General features: G+C 36.5%; 1 protein-coding gene across 2 annotated transcripts; it reads right to left on the reverse strand.

Annotated features, from left to right (window-relative positions):
• LOC18791459 (disease resistance protein RGA2) lies at positions 11,160-18,766 on the reverse strand. Of its 2 annotated transcripts, none has more exons than XM_020562849.1 (6): positions 18,149-18,766; positions 16,901-18,047; positions 12,514-15,958; positions 12,316-12,389; positions 11,711-11,776; positions 11,160-11,605 (listed from the first exon to the last, which is right to left on the reverse strand). In XM_020562849.1, exons 2-4 carry the CDS (start codon positions 18,023-18,025, stop codon positions 12,382-12,384), a joined length of 4,578 nt encoding a protein of 1,525 aa, XP_020418438.1. In that variant the 5' UTR covers positions 18,026-18,047; positions 18,149-18,766; the 3' UTR covers positions 11,160-11,605; positions 11,711-11,776; positions 12,316-12,381. The 2 variants fall into 2 exon arrangements, with proteins under 2 accessions (XP_020418438.1, XP_020418443.1); XM_020562854.1 differs by having other exon boundaries at positions 12,311-12,389.

Raw genomic sequence — 21,993 nt, forward strand, 5'->3', positions numbered from 1 at the left:
TTTCATATCTGCCACACACTTGGATATTTGTGAAGAGATAGGTAGCGCACACCTTTCTCACCAAATATTACATTAAAGTTTCTGAAAAAAAAACAATTTCATTTTAAAATAGAAAAACAAATTTGTGTTGTAAATTATAATGGTGGAGCCCACATGTTGGAAGGCTTTGCCTACAAATAGAACACATCCCTCCTGTAATATACATACTGATATACAGAAGGCAGAGAACAACAATTCTCTGCTCCGATATTCTCTCCTCAATTCTTCAGTTTATAACACGTTATCAGCACGATTTCGCTCAAACATACTGATATACAGAAGGCAGAGAACAACAATTCTCTGCTCCGATATTCTCTCCTCAATTCTTCAGCTTATAACACGTTATCAGCACGATGAATTTACCCTCATACTTTATGAATTTACTTTACCGCACATTTAATTTTATTTAAGATATGGTGCGGAATTAACGTCCATATAGCAAAGTAATTTATTTTATCGCACATTTACTTTTACTTAAAGTATGATGAGGAATTAACCCTCATACTTTATGAATTTACTTTACCGCATATTTACTTTTACTTAAAGTATGATGAGGAATTAACCCTCATACTTTATGAATTTACTTTACCGCACATTTACATTTATTTAAAGTGTGGTGCGGATTTATCGTCCATACCAGTAATTTATTTACCAGCAATTTATTTTATGGATTAAATGTGCTGTATGATGAGTTTTTTACAGTATGCAGATCAGGACTAGAAGTTCCTTGATCCTCATCATACAATTACATCAGGACTTGAAGATCCTTGATAATGATGTTAAAATGAGAGCTGGCAGTCTCTCCGGTACTATATTTGTAAACATGTGATTGTACTTGAGGGTCCTTGATCCTTGACATGTAAATAAGGACCTGGGGTTCCTTAATAATGTAACAGTACCGTATTGGTTCATAATGCCATACACATGGATGATAACTGTACTGGCAAATGTACTGTACACATGAATAGAACCGGATATATGAATAGTGACGTATACATAAATATTAACCATTTTGGGTAAACCGTCACTATATACAAAAGGGAACCTGTAGTTCCTTAAACTCATGGATGAGCAATTAAATGAGATGCCAGAAGTTCCTCAAGATATGGACAATTATGTAAGGACTTGAAGTCCAGAAATATGTACAGAAAATTGTAAAAATGTCCATACCATGAGAATATGTGATTTTGGCTTAAGATTCAAAATCTAACAGTGTTGAGAACCTGAAGTTCCAACAATTAAATGGACAACCCAGGTATTATTGTAAATTGTGGTACGCCACATATTTCTTTGGCATAAGAGAATAATGAATTGAGGCTCCCCACATATTTTGTTATATCTGAGCCGGAAGCTCATGAACCCAAATATATGAGATATTAGCGTGGCTTTTACTCAATCCATATTTCATGTTCATTTGAAAAGGGCAAATGAATTCTGAGTTTGTGTTTATCACAGGCCAAAAGTTCCATACATTGAAATATGAAATTTGGGAGAGTCGATGTGGTTACTTGAACCTATAAGGCACAAGGTTCCAAACCGTCATTTTAAAAAGACGTAAAAAAAAAAAAAAAAAAACCACAGGTGCAAGTTTAAGAATGTGCGCAATTATTATAACAGGAACATACAAATAGATTTTTTCCTGCAATGAAGGTGCAGGCCCTGTAAAATCTATAAAAATACATTATGTTCCGGAAGCCTCTGAAGGAAGAGGACGACGCCTCTTAAGCTTAGCCATGAGCCTCTCATGGTCTCCCAAAATTCTTTCATTGGAGACCTGCAGCATGTCTAGCCTTCTCAGTGTATCAACAGAGTACGAACTCACCAGTTTCAACAAGGCATTATTCTCTCCTTTAAGTTTCTCAACCTCCTGTTGAGACTCATGAAGCATTCTTTGGAGAGACGAATTTTCAGTTGTTAAATTCTCAACCTCGCTTGCTCTGGCATGCAAACGATCAGCCATGTTAGAAACAGAAGCAGCACTCTGAATGCTAAAAGCCATTGAGTCATTAATAGCATCTTCCTCTGATCTCCCTGTCAACAACATTTCATCCATTGGAGTAATGAAATTCCTAGCTATTATGACAGCAGTAGCATCATTCATCATCACAGAATCATTAACTGTGAGATGACGATTTTTGGATACAAAGGATGGACGCCAAACTTGGGCGTCACTGGTTGTTGTGGGAGTATCATTTAAATTGAAATAATTTGGGTAGGAAGAAGAGGAAGCCATTTTTAAGAAGGTTTCGAAGAAAGCCTTAAGAAAACTAAAGTTTCAGAAAATGAAGGAGGTTAAGTTTGAAACGCAGTTGCTCCAAATCAAGTTTTGCAAAGGCAATATCTATAGGAAGAAATATGGCTACAGTTTTTTCAGGATCCCAATATCTTTTCGAATCCCCATATTTTCTTTTTCTTTCCCAGATTCCAAAACTTCACGTGGCCTCCATTAATGTTTGTCGGCACTTTCGGCGTTTTTAAAGTATTATTTTTCGTCAAAAGCCAATCTTGCTTTGCGAATTTCACGGAGCTACTTTTTCAAAAGCACCCCGAGAATCTCGCAATTTTCCTATGGTTAATTTGAAATTCACCAGTTCTACCTATTCATTGTATTTGTGTATAAATGTGTTATTAACGAAATTTTCTTTGCAGAAGACATCCAGTTTACTCCATACATAGTGATGCGATATCTACTTATTTTTCTTATCAGTGAGCACTCAATGTGCCCGAGAAGCAAGACTATCTCTGATCATCCATTCAGAAAGCGAGACTATCCCTGATCACGTTTCCGCCACATCCGGGAACTGTGAAGGCAACCTTATGCTCTAATCTCCGGAAGTTCTTCTAAACTAGAAGAAATGAGAGCTTGTTGTTTGCTCCCACCAGCTTCCTTCCTTGATTGCTGAGCTTGTTGTCTGCTCCCACCAGCTTTCTTCCTTGATTGCTTACCTTCTCTTGCAATCCATATCACAATTTTTTTGCATTTTTTCTCTTTTTTGTAACTCTGAGGGTTATTTGTTTTTGACAGAGAAAAGAGTTGTGATTTTGCTCTTGCAGGATATAACTAGATCATCAAGCGCTACATTATATTTACTGGGCCGATACGAGCTTGAATGATACTTGAGAAAAATTTCTCCCACCTAAGGATGTAAGCAATATTTGTGTTATTAAATGCTTATATACTTATTTGATATTTTATCTTGAAAGGTAACCAAATGGGGAGATAAGTCTGTTCCAAAAGAATGGCTTGTATATATCCATGAATTATTAATGCAAATTTTACAGATTGCAAGTTGGATACATTGATAATACACTGCACAGATTAAAAGTCCCATAAGAACAGAATATGGGTATAGCAGTGATCAATATGATGCACGCCTGTTGCGTAGCAAATGATGTGGATTGAAGTCCCGAAAGGACAATCCTTTGACATGTCAATATTGATATTATGCACGCCTAATGCGTAGCAAATTAAATGGGTTAAAGTCCCATAATATGGGTTAAGGTCCCAGATATTAATTGACATGTATGTATTAATCTGTGGCATGCCTGCAGCATGACAGATATATGAGTTCTAAATGTTCCAACTCCCTAAATGGAGATTATCCACGCCCTACTGCTAAATAACGCACTAATGGAGGTTATAATCCACATTCTCACATAATAAAAGCCCCATGAAGTGGCTTGGGTACCCAAAAGCAAAGAAATGCTTATAATTGATGCATGCGCATGCACATGAGAATTGTGAGATCATGAATTGATGAATGACAATTTTTGGTTTTGGAGTAGCTGCTCAAATCATCAATGGGCTGTGTTGATTGGAACCACGTTCAATTATTAAATGTCGACAATATCATTGGCCAAAATGGAACGAGGTAATTCCATTATAAATGAGAATGAACGTGAAAGAACAAACCCACAGTACGAACCCCAAAATTTGTTAATACTGAAAGTTATACTTGGGTGTTCGGAATAAAAGGGAATATACCTACTTTGTATGACACACTGTTTCTGGCAGAAACAAGGAATGTTGGGTTTTCTCCATATTTACAGATTCAATTGTGTCCCCCCCCCCCCCCCCCCTTTATTACACAATTACGGAGACCAACATATTATCTTTAAGGGTTATTAAATGCACGGAGCATATCGCCAGAAGCGATTTCCTAAAGATGTATAAATAGCTGGGTTAAAGCTATATAATGTGTCATAAAGTTTAATCCCTTTTAAACAAAATCCGTTGAAAGGATTGACATTGTATAAAGCAAGTCCCTAAAGGACATGTGCTTGAAGCACAAAATTTGTACTCAATATTAATATGCATAAATTACCTCAGTGAGTACATTGATTATAATGTGATTGCAACACATTAAAGCTTCTGCAGAATTCATGAAATATTTGTCTCGATCGAGCATTATACCAACGAGATTCTTGCTTATACTAAGAGAGTCTTATCTGTTGGTCCTTAAATGTTTTTCCGGAAGTATACTAGACCAGATAGAGCTCAGCTCCACACTGTACTCTTTTCCCTTCATCCAGGTTTTTATCCCATTGGGTTTTTCCTGGTAAGGTTTTAACGAGGCAGTGTCGCTCAAGGGTTTAGGGTATACTATGAAAATTTTTATAGTCGCTTACTGGACAAAAACTAGTCCTAAATTTTTCAAGGGGAGATATTCATCAGGGGGAGCATGGTTTTAATAAAGACCTTCATACACTGTACTCTTTTTCCTTCATCCAGGTTTTTATCCCACTGGGTTTTTCCTGGTAAGGTTTTAACGAGGCAGTGTCGCTCAAGATTGACTCACAGAAGCAGTGTCAACTACGATATTCAGAAAGCTGATCAACAGTATGACTTAAAGATATTTTGCCAAGCATCAGGGGGGAGCGCGCTATCAATAAAGATCTTCAAACACCGTACTCTTTTTCCTTCGTCCAGGTTTTTATCCCACTGAGTTTTTCCTGGCAAGGTTTTAACGAGGCAGTGTCGCACGCGCGTCAATATACATAGAATTTTATGTTACACATGATTATGTACTCTTTTTCCCTTTGACCAGTTTTTGTCCCACTGGGTTTTTACTGGCAAGGTTTTTAACGAGACATATTTCATATCATTTGTGGTCTCCAAGGGGGAGTGTTGTAAATTATAATGGTGGAGCCCACATGTTGGAAGGCTTTGCCTACAAATAGAACACATCCCTCCTGTAATATACATACTGATATACAGAAGGCAGAGAACAACAATTCTCTGCTCCGATATTCTCTCCTCAATTCTTCAGTTTATAACAATTTGCACCTTAAAATAAAAGCAAACACAAATTACAGCCCAGAAAGAAGCTTACAATTGACCCTTGGAATATGAGAAATCTTGGGCTACTCGGGCGTCTCTTCTTGTTGAGGTGTTCTACAGTTTCCAATGTGCAGCTAGATACTTCAGATATCCATAACTACAAATACAAATACACAGTTTTTCAATACATGAAAGGTAGGTTCGTCAACTTCTCGGGTAAACCCTCCAATCCATTGAGAAAGGAACATGACAATTTGTAGCATATTTCATGATAGAACAGATTTTTCCACCAGGGGTTCGAGCGAGAAAAACGAGTTGCAAGATTCCAGCCAGGACGAAAGGGAGGTTCAACCTCTTAAATGTTTTCCAATTTGCCTTTGAAAGTTAGTACATTTTGTTGATGTGTAACCCTTAAGCTGAAAATCTTGGAGCCAAAGTCACAAAGTCTGTTTTGATTTCTTTTTTTTTATAAGTTTTTATTTTCCTGATGTAATCTGAGCCATTGGATCATAGTCCTAGTGGTCTCACTTTCTAGCCTAAGACTTTAGTGCCAGCTAGTGACAAATGTAAGCATCTCATAGGATGATAGAAGCAATGGCTAGGATTTAATCTCTGTGAAAATCTGTTAGAGAAGTAGCTCACTTCTCTCTCTTATACGAATACATATGAACAGTGAAATGAAATGAAAAGTTATCTCCAGCTTTCTTTTCAGAGCAACGTTCTTCTCTACATTTGCTTACTGTGATTTCTTTCTTCCTCCCAAATATCCAAAATATTCAAAACTAATTACTGAAACTATGAATTCTAACATGGCCTCAGAGCCAGGTTCGATTGCTTGAGCTGGGCGTGAATTTGTGAACAGGGAGTCAGAATCGATTCGAGCTGGGTCTGAGCTTCTTCGACGATCGCAGCTGTGATTTCTTGAATCCAATGTCTAATATGGAAGGATCGAGCACTACTGAGCTTCGCACACCAGTTGTCAATGGAGAAAACTATGACTTTTGGAGCATTCGGATGAAAACCATTCTGAAATCTCATGGATTGTGGGATTTGGTTGAACATGGTTTCGATGCTTCAGATCCAAAGAAGGAGAAGGAGGTAGAAGAGACTAAGGTTGCTGAGAAGTCTACGATGGCTGAGCTTCTGATGAAGGACGCTCGTGCACTTGGGTTGATCCAAAGTGCTCTCTCATATCAGCTCTTCCCCAGAATTGTGAACGAGGAGACCTCAAAGGGTGCTTGGGATATTCTGAAGCTGGAATTCCGAGGAGATAAACAGGTATGAAATGTAAAATTGCAAGGATTGCGTAGAGAATTTGAATATACTCGCATGAAAGACAGTGAATCCCTATTTGTATATCTTGCTAGATTGTTTGATATATTGAATCAAATGAAGAGTTATGGTGAGGAAATATCTAGAGAGAGAGCTGTGCAGAAATTATTGTTTAGTTTTCCAAAATCATATGATTCTATCTGCTCTGTGATTGAACATTCTAAGGATCTTGAGACTCTTGAAATTCAAGAGGTGGTTGTTTCTCTGAAGAACTTTGAGCTCAGATTGGATCGACACACTGAGAACTCTACAAAAAGGGCCTTTACTAGTCTGAATATTGAGGAAAAAAATCCTAAGAGTGGAGTTTCTTCTGGAGATCAAAAATCTCAGAAGAATTGGAAATCCAACGAAGGGAACAAAACGGCTTGTAAACACTATGAGAAATTGCATTTTGGCAAATGTTGGTTTGAAGGGAAACCTAAATGCAAAGGGTGTGGGAAATTTGGACATATGCTCAGAGAGTGTCATGGAAATAAAAATGTACAGAAATTAAACTATGCAAATCAAGTTAAAGAAACTGGAACCTTGTTCTATGCATGCAATGCTGTGACAGATGTGAAGGTAAATCACTCTTGGTACATTGACACTAGTTGTAGTAACCACATGACAGGTGATGAGAGTCTGTTAGCCAATATTCAAAGGAATTTGACTTCTAAAGTAAAGATGGGTACTGGAGAAATAGTTCCGGTTGCAGAAAAAGGGACTCTTGTGATAGAAACCAAGTTGGGTAGGAAGCACATTCAAGAAGTGATGCTTGTACCGGGTCTTGAAGAAAATCTGCTTAGTGTTGGACAAATGATGGAGCATGGGTACTATCTTGTGTTTGGAGGGGATGTGGTGAACATTTATGATGATCGGTCACTAGACCATCTGATTATTCGAGTTCAAATGACAAATAACACATGTTTTCCTCTTACAATGATGCGTGCAAGTGATTTGGCCTTAAAGGCAAGTGTTACACACTGCTTGCAGACATGGCACAAGAGATTGGGGCACTTAAATGAAAGAAGCATAATAATGTTTGAGAATCAAGACATGGTTCATGGCTTACCTCACTTGGAGCAGATTTCAGTAGTGTGTGAAGGCTGCATGCTAGGAAAGCAACACAGAGATTCCTTCCCATTGGAGTCCACTTGGAGAGCTACATGTCCTTTGGAATTGGTTCACACAGATATCTATGGACCAATGCAGACTGAATCCATTTCGGGAAACAAGTATTTTCTGCTATTTACAGATGATTGCACTAGAATGTCTTGGGTGTATTTCATCATAAACAAGTCAAGCACATTTGAATGTTTTAAAAAGTTCAAGGCTATGACTGAGCTGCAAAGTGGATATAAGATAAAAGGTTTGAGAAGTGATAGGGGTGGAGAGTTTTTATCAAGCAAATTTAATAAGTACTGTGAAGAGTTTGGAATTCAAAGGCAGCTAACCGTGGCATACTCTCCTCAGCAAAATGGAGTAGCCGAGAGAAAGAACAAAACAGTGGTGGAAATGGCAAAATCCATGCTGTATGAGAAGGGTATATTCCCTATGAGTTTTGGGCAGAGGCTGTAAACACTGTAGTTGATCTACTAAATAGATGTCCCTCTAAGTCTCTCAAGAAGGTAACACCATTTTAAGCTTATACTGGCAGAAAACCAGGTATTGCACACTTGAAGATTTTTAGATCTCCTTGCCATGTGCACATCCCTTCAGCACTCAGACATAAACTTGAAGAAAACAGCCACAAGTGTATCTTTGTGGGTTACGGAATCTGTGAAAAAGGGTACAGATTATTTGATCCAAAATATAGAAAGATTATTCTGTCTAGAGATGTGCATTTTGAAGAAGATGCTTCATGGAAGTGGGAGAACACTGATAAAAGTGAAATGAGAGTTCCAATGGCAGCTGAGAGTCAAATGGCAGATTGTGGTGAAAGACATAAGCAAGTTGAAGTCTGTGAACCAAGTCAAATCTTAGATACATCAATTCAAGCGGACGGAGGTATGACACTACAAGATGAGGAAATGCTTGAAGGCTCGCAAGCTATTGACCACACACCAAAGAAATAGAAAAGTATCAACGAGATCATGGCTCAATGTAATATGTGCATAATGGAACTTGAGAATTTTGAAGAGGCTGATCTAGATGAGTCATGGAGAAAGGCAATGGAAGCTGAGTTGGAAATGATAGAGAAGAATAATACTTGGCAGCTTGTTGAGAGACCGTTTAATAAACTTGTCATTGGTGTCAAGTGGGTCTATAAGACCAAACTTGATCTAGATGGTACTGTGCAAAAAAATAAAGCTCGATTGGTGGCTAAAGGCTACTCACAAAAGCCTGGGATTTATTACAATAAAACATTTGCCCCAGTGGCAAGGTTAGACACCATTAGAACCTTGATTGCTCTAGCTGCACAAAAGAAATGGAACTTGTATCAGCTGGATGTTAAGTCTGCGTTCCTCAATGGAGTATTAAAAGAAGAAGTGTATGTTGATCAACCACAAGGTTTTGTGAAATAAAATGAAGAAACAAAGGTGTACAAACTGCACAAGGCACTGTATGGATTGAAACAAGCACCAAGGGCCTAGTATGATGAAATTGATGCATATTACAACAGTGCTGGTTTCAAGAAAAGTTCAAGTTAAGCAACTTTGTATGTTAAAACAAGTGAGAATTCAAATATTATTATTGTCTCCCTATATGTAGATGATATTGTATATACTGGTAATAGTCCACAAATGCTTGAAGAATTTAGAAAAGACATGATGAAGCACTATGAGATGATAGATTTGGGATTGTTACACCACTTTCTTGGAATGGGAATATTACAAACCGAGAAGAGAATTTTTATACACCAAAAGAAGTATGCACAGAAGTTGATTGAGAAGTTTGGATTAAAAGATTGCAAAGCGGTAGCTACTCCACTTGCAATGAATGAGAAATTGAGCAAGATTGATGGAAGTGAAGCTGCAAATAAAGGAGAATACAAACAGATTGTGGGAAGCTTGCTCTATTTGATAGCAACTAGACCTGATGTGATGTTTGTAGCAAGTCTCTTGGCAAGGTTCATGCATAATCCTACCAAGAAACACCTGGGGGCAGCAAAGAGAGTGCTGAGATACATTGAAGGAACACTTGATTTTGGAATTGAATTTTATAAAAGAGAAGACAACTACTCTAATCGGTTATTGTGATAGTGACTGGGCAGGAAGTGAAGATGATATGAGGAGCACTTCAGGGTATGCGTTTACTCTAGGATCTGGTGTGTTTTCATGGGCATCGATTAAGCAAAACACAGTGGCATTGTCCACTGCGTGAGGTTCGTACTTGAGGACTTTGGAGAAGAACAAGTTGAAGGAACTCAAATCATGTGTGATAACACATCAGCCATAGCAATGGCAAAGAATCCAGTTCTCCACCAGAAAACTAGACATATCAGTCGAAAGTTTCACTTCATTAGAGAAGCTATTCAAGCAAAGGAGATTGAACTTATCTACTGCAAAACAAAAGATCAGATTGCAAATATATTAACCAAGGCTCTGTCTAAGGATCGATTTGTGTATTTAAGAGAACTACTTGTGTGATATTAGCTGAACGGTTAGAAGGGAGTGTTGATGTGTAACCCTTAAGCTGAAAACCTTGGAGCCAAAGTCACAAAGTCTGTTTTGATTTCTTTTTTTTTTATAAGTTTTTATTTTCCTGATATAATCTGAGCCATTGGATCATAGTCCAAGTGATCTCTCTTTCTAGCCTAAGACTTTAGTGCCAGCTAGTGACAAATGTAAGCATCTCATAGGATGATAGATGCAATGGCTAGGATTTAATCTCTGTGAAAATCTGTTAGAGAAGTAGCTCACTTCTCTCTTATACGAATACATATGAACAGTGAAATGAAATGAAAAGTTATCTCCAGCTTTCTTTTCAAAGCAACGTTCTCCTCTACATTTGCTTGCTGTGATTCCTTTCTTCCTCCCAAATATCCAAAATATTCAAAACTAATTACTGAAACTATGAATTCTAACACATCTCCCCTTGCCCACAAAAAAAAGAAAAACAGTTAGCACATTTCCCTGCACCTAGGCATTTCAATCCAAATCATAACTTCGCCTCTCTCATCCATGCCCCTCTCACTCTATCAGCTCGCCTCAAAACCCCAAAAGGCAAAAACAAAAATACCACTTTCAATTCTAGAAAAAGAAAAAAAGAACATAACATTTGTTCATGCAAAAAGTACTTGATTCCATACCGCAACGGTTGAAAAGTACTAGATTCGGGCCACACAAGGTTCAAAGCAAGATTTGTTGAGACGGAAACAAGGTGTATGGCACGATGCAGGCATGAGTTTCTACCTTAATCCCAACTCTGCCTCTAGGTCAAATATAACACCAAAACAACTTGGCAAAAAATATACAAAATAAATTCCAACTTCCAACATATCATCTATAAATTGTAACAGAAGATTGTTTTACCTGATTCCTGTGATACTGCAGGTACTCAAAAGTCCATTAAGAAAGACTTGGTAAATACTCTAGGAACAGGGGAGGGGGCCTCTCTGCTCTCATTGAACAAGAAAAATGACAACGGTTCAACACTTTCAAGATTCAAATTAAATTCCACACTACTAATCGAGAAAATGTCCATGATCCCACATGAAATCCCGTATGTTTCAAATTACTTGAAGGTTATATCAATTACAGACAAGAAATGGGTTGACATGCCAACCAACAAAAGTTATACACACATTCCGGAATTAGAGAACAGGGTATGTTCCAGTACCTTGGAGATGATGAATATGCTAACAAATGAAGGTTCAAAATCTGAAAAGTCCTGCATGTTTGCATCAACTACATGGTACAACAGAGAGGGCATTCCTTCATTTCCTTCTTCTTTGTTCTGTTTCAATTAAGTTGTTACGACGCAAATAAAATCCTCTCTACATCAATATCTCTCTACCCACCCCCTCAGGCCCTGAAAAGAAAAGGTGAAAATGCTCAGCCTTATCAACTTCATATAACAGAAATACTGAAATTAACAATGGTGATAAAGAATATTTACTCAGACTAGACACATTACCTCTAAACAAGTGGGGATAAAGAATCCACAAATACCGAGAAGCATTGCCTTGCAATGAAAGGGTACCTGCTCAATGACAAACGGCATGCCTAAGAAAATATTTATATGCATAAATAAATTACCAATCATGGAGTGATAAATACCCAACAAACTATTGTAATTTCACTCTCCGAAAGCTTTTTATGTAATAAACCCAACAAACTATTGAGTTGAATTGTATTTTGAATATATCCTTAATATAATTGGAATAGAATCCAGTGGTGAGACGACCAATGCTGAATAAACTCCTGAACAACATATATTACTGAAACAATAGTAGCAATATTATCAAAAATTAAGTAGCCAAAAACCTCTCTAGGTACTCGCAGCGATAAACTATGCTAATATAATTAAGATTGAAGAGTTTAAGATAAATCTGGATGCAGCTAAGAGAAATTACTAAATCTTGTTTACTTGATACTTTCCGCAATTCTTTATAATATCAGCAATTAAAAAACATCTTAAGGCTTCCTTTCAAGTCTTTCCCCGTAAAAGAGAAGATTATATTCGAAATAAGAGACGGGCCCATTAGAAGACAAGTGGAAGTGGGAGTTTGAAAACCTTACATTTCTTCATTGCGAAAGTCGGAGATATTATGAATTCATTGTTCAATATTGATCAGTCTTACGAAATCATTTACCTGAAAAAGGAAAAGGATAAACAAGTCTTATTCCTTTGAGAAATTATTCATAATGAATAAACTCTAGTTAAACCGAAAGGTGCAGAATGAAAAGGAAATTTGATTTCAGGAAAGAAGAAATTACCGGTGATATATGGAATGTGAGAAATCTTAGGCCATTCTGGGCCGCTGTCCTCGGTGCATCTTTCCTTCAAAAGGGGACATCCAGAAATTCCTAGGATTTGTAATTTGGTGAGGCGTTGCATAGCTGTGACACTAGGTAGATACATCAGCTTCTTGCATCTCCAAATCTGTAGCGTCCCAAGGGATGTAAGGTTACCCAACCAATCCTCAAGAGCCTCCACTCCATCGAAACCCTCTATCCACAAATATGTTAGAGAAGTGAGGTGTTGAATTTGTTGAGGCAGAGACTTGAGCTTGGGCCACCCCAACAACTCTAATCTTTGAAGTTGTGATGATCCAAGATGGAAATCAGGGAAGGAATCGAGCTCTTCCCAGATCACACCAAGTTCCAATGTCTTCAAACTGGAGCAGCAGTGTAGCCCTATGGGCAGATATTTTAATTTCCCACAATTCACAATCACCAACTCAGAGAGAGATGTGAGGTTGTCTAAACTTGGAAGACTCTCTAAATTAGGGGCATCTCTTATTTCCAAGTGCACAAGAGAGGCAGGCAGTTGTAGACCACTACTCACCAAACTTTCTAACCTCCAATACCTTTTAATGATTAGTTTACCGAGAGATGTGAAGAGGTTTAAATCTGGAATAGATTGTACACTGTGTCCAAGATGGAAATCAGGGAAGGAATCGAGCTCTTCCCAGATCCCACCAAGTTCCAATGTCTTCAAACTGGTGTAGCAGTGTAGCCCTGTGGGCAGATATTTTAATTTCCCACAATTAACAATCACCAACTCAGAGAGAGATGTGAGGTTGTCTAAACTTGGAAGACTCTCTATATTAGGGACATCTCTTATTTCCAAGTGCACAAGAGAGGCGGGCAGTTGTAGGCCACTACTCACCAAACTTTCTAACCTACGACATCCTTCAATGATCAGTTTATGGAGGGATGTGAAGAGGTTTAAAGTTGGAATAGATTTTAGACCACTACATTTAATTATACTCAACTCCACAACAGAGATGGGCTCACTACTCATCAAACTTTCTAATCTCCCACAATTTTGAATGCTCAATTTAAGGAGTGATGTGAAGAGGTTTAAAGTTGGAATAGATTGTAGACCCCAACATTTATCTATACTCAACTTCACAACAGAGACGGGCCCACTACTCACCAAACTTTTTAATCTCTCACAATTTTTAATGCTCAATTCACAAAGGGATGTGAAGAGGTTTAAAGCTGGAATAGATTGTAGACCCCAACATTTATCTATACTCAACTTCACAACATAGACGAGCCCACTACTCACCAAACTTTCCAACCTTCGACACCCTTCAATGATCAGTTCACGGAGGGATGTGAAGAGTTTTAAAGCTGGAATAGATTGTAGATCCCAACATTTATCTATACTCAACTTCACGACAGAGACGGGCCCATTACTCGCCAAACTTTCTAACCTCCAACACCTTTCAATGATCAGTTCACGGAGGGATGTGAAGAGGTTTAAAGCTGGAATAGATTCTAGACCACTACATTTAATTATACTCAACTCCACTACAGAGACAGGCCCATTACTCACCAAACTTTCTAATCTCTCACAATTTTGAATGCTCAATTCACGAAGGGATGTGAAGCTGTGCAAATCTGGAATAGATTGTAGAGCACTAGAACCATCTATAAACAACTGCACAACATAGACTGGCCCACTACTCACCAAACTTTCTAATCTCTCACAATTTTCAATGCTCAATTCACGAAGGGATGTGAAGAGGTTTAAATCTGGAATAGATTGTAAACTAGGACAATTCTCTGCAACCAACTTTCGAAGATATGCACAACAACCAAAGACATCGGGGGCAATACAAGTTAACTTCTCACAATCTCTTATCTCCATACCTTCTATCTTCAACAACATCCCTTTAGGCAGACATGTAAGCTCCTTATTACCTTGTATCTTCAACTTCTTCAGGGATAAAAAATGACTGGGAACCTTTCTCAGGTTGGGACAATTCCGGATATCCAGCTTCTCCAGGCAAGGAAACACCATGACTTGTTCTGGTGCTTCCATCCATTCAATTAGCTCCTTGCAATCATGAATGTGTAATTCTTTCAGTGCTGGAAATACAACCACTTCCTTTATACCTGTCTTATTATAAACAAGATCACTTCCATAAATCTCTGCTCCAACACATTTTAGATTATTCATTACATCAATCCAAACAACTGTAAGATGAGGTAGATGGCCAAGTGTTGGGACTTTTTCACACCCCCTAAGCTTAATCTCCTTTAAATTGTCAAGCTCAATCATCCATGATGGAAATTTAGAACCCATGAAATATCGAATCTCTAGCCTTTCCAACTCAGAATGCGGCTGGAGGCCTTCTAGTACATGATCCTCTTCATTATTATTGGTTGTTGACCTGTTTTTCGTCCATTTAAATAAAAAGTGGCGTACATTTTTCTTATCCTTTAATTTAGCTATCCTTGCCTCATCTCCATTCCTTACATGTTCCAAATTACAAATAATCAATTTACCCTTCAATTGATTCAAGGCAGCCAGCTCCTCAATTTCCCTACCCATCACCTTATAATCCTTATAAGAGTAAGGTAATTTTCGGAGGCTAGTTAATCTCCCTAATACCCCAACTGGAAATTTCGCTCCCGCGTCACAATAAACATATCTCAAGTTGATCAAGTTTTGTATGTCTTTTGGAAATTCTTCAAGATCACAGTATGTTGCTCTTAATGTCTGTAGGTTATATAGCTTGCCAATAGAATTTGGGAGTCTTTCGATTCTTGTTTCGGAAATGTTAAGATACCTCAAGTGTTTCAGCTTTTCGATTGAACTTGGGAGCTCCTTAATATCTGCCTCATATAAATTTAAGACACGTAAAGCTTTAAACCCTGGCAACATGTTTCGAGGTAGTGCTTCAGCATTCGAAAACAGTGATCTCAATTTCCCACTACTTCCTTCTGGAATTCTTTCTATAATGGGAGTTGCAATATCTTGAATCTCTTGGAAGTCTGGCATCATGCTTCTAGATTCGGATACACATTCTGCAAGATCGTGCACAAGATCGTGCATCTTGCATCCAGTAACAATGCCATCATCATCCACTGTAGCATTTTGAAATAAGGAACTTTGGAATAGAATATCAAAATATTCATTACCTATATCCTCCATCTCTAGATTACTTTTTTCAGGAGAAGGATGGAGGAATCCTTGAGCCATCCAAAGTTGAATCAAGTCATCTCTTTCCATCTCGGCATCTTTCATGAACGCTGAGCAATATGAAAAACATTGCTTCAATGTTGGTGATTCCAAATTATCGAAACTCAACTTCAAGACTGACATGATTTTATCTTCTGTCTTTGGTAAGTCCCATATTCTATTGCCTTTAATTCTAGACCATTCGGAAGTACTCTTTTTAGAATGCAAAATGCCTCCCAAAACCTGGTAAACGAATTAGAGAAATTCTATCAAATAATTAGTAGGGTAAAATTAGCAATAAAAAGAGTCATTCAGATATACCCCCTTGCAACTAAAATAGACTAGACAAAAACCCACATACTTCTAACTGATACCAAAATTTGAATTGAACAGAAAAATTCCCATGCCATAACCCCCTATGTTTAGCACCAAACAGATTCTCGCTTTTAAATCCCTTATTTTCTGAGACAAAAATAAAATAAAATCCTTTTTAAATCCCTTTTATTAACAGTACCCGGCCCGCAAGCCCGTATGAAATTTTTTTTGTATATATAGGTAGCCTGTGCATAAAAAATAAAATATAAAATATAAAACTTTTGGATATGAGATGTTTTATTGTATAATAATCTAAAAATAAGAAGGTGGTTTCGATGGGGTTTGGATTTTTTTATTTATTATTTTTAGAACTTTTTTATTCTTGTTTAAGCTTTAAAAAGGGGGAAACTCTTGTATTGTTGTTGACCGACAGATGATGCCCGAGAAAAGCCGACCGACATATCATGTTTAATTGATTTTTTAATAGTTTAATATCTTTTAATACTAAATTGATGAAATCTCTATAAATTGTAAACTACAGTCACTAAATTGTCTTCTGGAACATCTTTGTTAATTTCTGTTTAATAAAGTAATTGTGAAGAAAGAGATTGTGGAGAATGGGCATGATGACATGAAACTAAAAGAGAAATCGACAATCTTCTTTCTCTTCCTTCTCCATGAAAATTCATCAATGCAATTCAAAATAACCCATTCATGATGTGATCCCTAAATTCCCAGAACTCATCCAATGATCTATACAATTATAAATAAATAAAAATGCCTGGTGTAAGCAATGCTTGTATATATATATATATATATATATATATATATACATAATATATATGCATGTATAATATATAGTACGTGTACCTTTGCCATCAATGGTAGACCTTCACAATTTTTAGCAATCTCCCGTCCAATTCTCTCTAAATCATGAGGTATATCAGAACTACCATCTGAGCAAACTACATGTTTCAATATGAACCAGCATTCATCTGTTGACAGAAGTTTCAATTCAGGCCGCGGAAGTGTTTCTGTGAGTGATGCAACTATGCCACTGCGGGTAGTGACAATAATTTTGCTTCCTGGAGAATTCAACTTTGACAAATAGCTCATCAAACTTTCCCATTTCTCCGAATCTTCATTCCAAACATCATCAAGTACCAGCAAGTATCTTTTCTCTCTCAACTCTTCTTCAAGGTATTTAACCAGTGCATCTTGATTTTCTCTTACAGTGGCTTTTGATGGGTTAAGAGATTCTAACATGCAGATCAAAATCACATTGATGTTAAAAGGATCAGATACACACACCCATATCCTTTTTTCAAAATACTTTATTACTGAATTATCATTGTACACTGACTTGGCCAAAGTTGTCTTTCCCAGCCCTGCCATTCCCACAATGGCCATAACAGCAAGATTTTCTTGATTGATGTTGGAGTTGGTCAAGGTTGTAACTATGTTTGACACAACCTCCTCCCTGCCAACGATGATTCCATCTTTTTCAGGAAATGAGTCGGTTTGTATGCGTCCTCTAATTCCTTGAGGGACTGCATCTATTTTATTGGAAACAAGTCCAATGACAGATGCATCACTCTTGAGTTTCTTCAAGGATGCATTGATCTTCTGAATTTTATGTGCAATTTTAAGGCGGAATGCAACCGGATTGGAGAATGAAAAGAAGTTGAGTACCTTTTTCTTCATATGATTTCGGATTTCTACTTTGCGCCGGAGAAGTTCATAGTTGAATTCATCCAAGACATCATCTGCATCTTGAGCTAGGCGTTTAAGATTCGTCACCCAATCTTCTACGGACTTGCTCCGACCTTGTGGTCCCTGGTCAACGTCGGCTAAGTAACCTTCAATGGTGGACAGTGTTTTGCGAAGCCTGTTTAGTTCAGCTTTGAATCCCCAGGCAAGACTGATTTCGTGAGCAGCAAGGGAAGTCAGCTTCGTCAATATTCCCTCGGTGGCAAAAGTAAGCACAGATGCCATATCTTTGTTTCCTTGTGTAACCCTGCGCAAGAGAAACAACAGATCATATTAATGCTAGTTAATTATTATTAGTTAATTAATTAAGAAACGAGAAGAAGAGACTGAAGATGGATGAAGACGCACAAGCACAGAGCTTCTCTTGTAGGTAGAAGGAGAAGGAGATGAATGCAGATTTGCAAAACAAGACAGCAATAGCACGCAGAGACAGGCAGAGGAGCTTCCTTAACTCTTAGGAGGAGACTTAAAAGTCTTGCTCCAATCTACTTTATACAGTGGTTCTGCATTACCACATGGCATTTGTTTGGTGGTGGTACCGACGAATAATGAGACGACACCTAGACAGCTGCTACTAGCTACTTTATACCGCGGTCTGTATTACCATGCATTTGTTGGCATTTGTTTGGTGGTTGTACGAACGAATAATGAGACTACAAATAATTTCATGAGAAAACAATAAAATGTTACATTAAGTTCATTTTAAAAAGGCACAACAGAAAAAATAAACAAAGTGTAAAAACAAAAGGGTAAGAAACATTCTTTCGCAAAAAAAAATAAAAATAAAAAGGGTAAGAAACATTTTTGGTTACTAGAGTTAGTTAGGCACGAAAATAATTTTGATCACCGTAATTCCAATTATCCCAATTAACCACCATTCCCTCTTCTCTCTCACCATTTTAACCTAAGTTTGAACATCATCAATCAATTTTTTTTTTTAGAACAGAAACCAACATATTATGCAACATGAGTAATTTGCATGTATCTGATATGGTTTCGAGAGACATAAATAAAAATGGACTAATATATATAATTTAACACAAAATAATCGAACTAGTTTGATAAAAAAAATTGGGTTAATCGTTTTATTAGTTTCTGAACTTAGACCCGATTTATATTTAAGTACCTTAATTTTCAAAATGGTTCCCGTGGTCCTTTAACTTCACTTTCGCTAGGACAAATGGTCCTGCCGTCAATTTTGTTAACTTTTTCCGTTAAATACAGGGGCAAAATGGTATTTTTATGTTAAAACCAAAAAAGTTAATAAAAAATCATATCTTTAAACTAGCAATAAAAGAAAATCAAATAAAAAACCAACCAAAAAAAAAAAGATAAATAAAGTTTGGGGGAGTAGAAATTGGGATAGAAGGGGAGAGTAAGAGTTTAATTTTAATTTTTTAGTTTTTCAAATTTTTATTCATATTTTAATCAATTTTGATACAAAAATACAATTTTGCCCCTACATTTAACAGAAAAGTTAACAAAATTGACAGTAGGATCATTTGTCCTAATGAAATTGAAGTTGACGGACCACGGGAACCATTTTGGAAATTGAAGTGCTCAAATGCAAATCGGGTCTAAATTCAGGGACTAATAAAACGATTAATCCTAAAAAATTGAATCCTCTGATTAGATTTGCTCTTATACGTGTTGTGAGCGAGTGGGTGTGGACGGAGCACTTGCCCCCACATGTTGGAAGAGATGATTGCACCTTCACAGATGGCATCCAAAGCTTATCCTATAAATAAGGCTTTCCCGCCCCTTGTAATAGCCACCGACACTTCAAGTCCAGAGAGAGAAAGAGAGCCAAAGAAATTCTTCAATATAGACAAAATAGTGAGCTACTTTAGTGATAGTATAAACACATGTGTATCCAATTCAAAATTTTAAAGATTTTTTAGAATTTAAAATTTTGGAGTTATCCAATTTAAACTTTTAATGATTTCATAAAATCTTAGTAGTATTCAATTGTTACTTTTTAAAATTATGAGTTAAATACTTTTTTGGTTATTGAGTTTTACACAAAAATTCAATTTGGTTACTCAGAAAAAAATTTAGCCAAATTGGTCACTGTGTTTCCCAAAATTTACAATTTATAGACATCATGTTATCTTTAATTAAATGATGTTTTTATTATTTAATTTTTTTTAGGAATTAACTTTATTCCTCTAACTCAGCTAGTTATGGAATATTGTGCTATTAGAGTTCAGCAAATTGAGGGAAATCTTGGGTTGAAATCAAAATTGTGAGGTATAAGGAAAATAAAAAAGCAAAACCAAATTAAAATGAAATCAACAACTTACCAATATATTTTGGTGTTCTATCACCTTGATTACATCTCCTTTTCATCTAAAGTCACAATACTGCTATCACTCAATTGATTCATGCTTCAATGTAACACCAATTTGTGACCTTATACCTCATCATTCGATTTCAACCAAGATTTCCCTTCATTTTTAAAACCCTTAGGCCATCTCCAATCCAAGGACCTAAACCCAAAATATTGCCCAAAACCTCTCCCAACCCAAGAAAATGAAGGACCCAAAATTTGAAAAAATCCAAATTTGGACCCAAATATGGGTCCAAGTATTGCTTGGACCCAACACTATTCAATGGAACCCACTGCACCTAAAACAATCCCATGTGCACAACATCTGACGTGGGCCCCAGCTGACCTGCTGGACTGTTGCTGTTTGGCTGCTTGTCCAGCCACTTGTCAAGCTGCTGTTTGTCTGCTTGTACAATTGAATTTGGTTTTTTTTTTTAATATATTCTAAATGTAACTTAAATCAACGATCTATATTAAATCTAAACTATTTTAATGGTAAAAAAAAGATCCAACGGCTGAAATTTAAATCCAATGGTCAAAACAATATTTTAAATTAATCTAGGTCAAATTATATTTGTGGAATTTCAATTTTTTAGGTCAAATTGTTCAAAAAATTTAATTATGAAGTTATTTAAAAAGATTGAATGAAGAAAAGTTATCCCTAAAAAAAATAGACTTAAACCATTCTTAAACAATTTAATAAAGTTGTGGACTTAAAATTTGAGTCCGGAGGGTTGGGAGAAAAAACGATTTGAGTCTAGGCAAAACCCAAATAGTTACTTTTAAGAGGGGAAAAATTTGGGTTTAGCCTCTCATGAGTTGGAGAATGCCTTATAGCACAATAACCTAACTCTTTGAGTTAGAAGAAGAAGACTTGAACATGCTTTGTGAAAATATAAAATAAAAATTGCACTTAATGGAAGTGAACGAAAAATAACGAAACGTCTATAAATTGTAAACTTCTGAAAACACAGTGATCAATTTGGCTAAAAAAAAATCTCAGTGACCATAAAGGTATTTAACCCTAAAATTATTAGCAAGTTTATAAAAGTTTAGTGGTATTCAATTCTGACTTTTTAAAAGTTTGGTGGAAAAGGTTACTACTACTGCTCTTAGGGAACGCAGGCACAACTTGCCGAACCTCGTTAAATATTGTGTCTCACTCAAGGGTGGGACCAGAAATTTCTTAATGGGTGGGCTAGCTATAGTTATTAGCTTAAAATTTAATCATCATTTTTATTTTGCTTATGGTTTCTATAGTCTTTCTAGAAATAAAAATATGCTTTAAATCTTATAAACCACTCAAATTTTCAATAAGCTTTAATATAAAACAAATACATATTAAAAATGCAATCGCAAAACACATATTATCAAAATAAAAATATATTCAACAATAGAATTTCAAGTGTACTTATTTTAAAGTGTATTTTTATTGTTCTCCTGCAACCAAGTTCATAAAAAATTAGATTTTTTATTTTATTTTTATGGATACTCATATGGAGGTATTGAGTAGATGCCAAAAATGATAAACTTTTTTTGTTTTGTTTTTCTTTTTCGGTTGTCCAAATCCAAAATTTCCTCTTGGGTTTTCTAAATAATTAATATTAAGGAGAAACTTAAATGGGATAAATGTGGCACAATATGAACCATTAAAATCCGAAGATTGGGAGTTGGTATGGCCAAGTATAATCATAGCCTGGTACTTTGAATAGACTGACCAACTGAAACGTGAATAAACTAGCACTTTGAATTTAATTTTGTGAAGCGGTGATGCAATATATCCTAACTTGATTATCTGGTCTTCAATCTAAAAACCAATTTCACAGTCAGTCTAGCAGATTTCCCCAAAACATCACTGGGCCGG

Source organism: Prunus persica, chromosome G1, assembly GCF_000346465.2.
Source record: "Prunus persica cultivar Lovell chromosome G1, Prunus_persica_NCBIv2, whole genome shotgun sequence".
NCBI lineage: Eukaryota > Viridiplantae > Streptophyta > Magnoliopsida > Rosales > Rosaceae > Prunus > Prunus persica.

What these genes read in the sequence shown, in the direction of transcription:
- LOC18791459 (XM_020562849.1), bottom strand. Translation starts at nt 18,025, where the DNA reads ATGGCATCTGTGCTTACTTTTGCCACCGAGGGAATATTGACGAAGCTG. An exon ending in GTCTACCATTGATGGCAAAG is followed by an intron (nt 15,959 to 16,900) that starts GTACACGTACTA and finishes TTCGTTTACCAG; the next exon opens with GTTTTGGGAGGCATTTTGCA.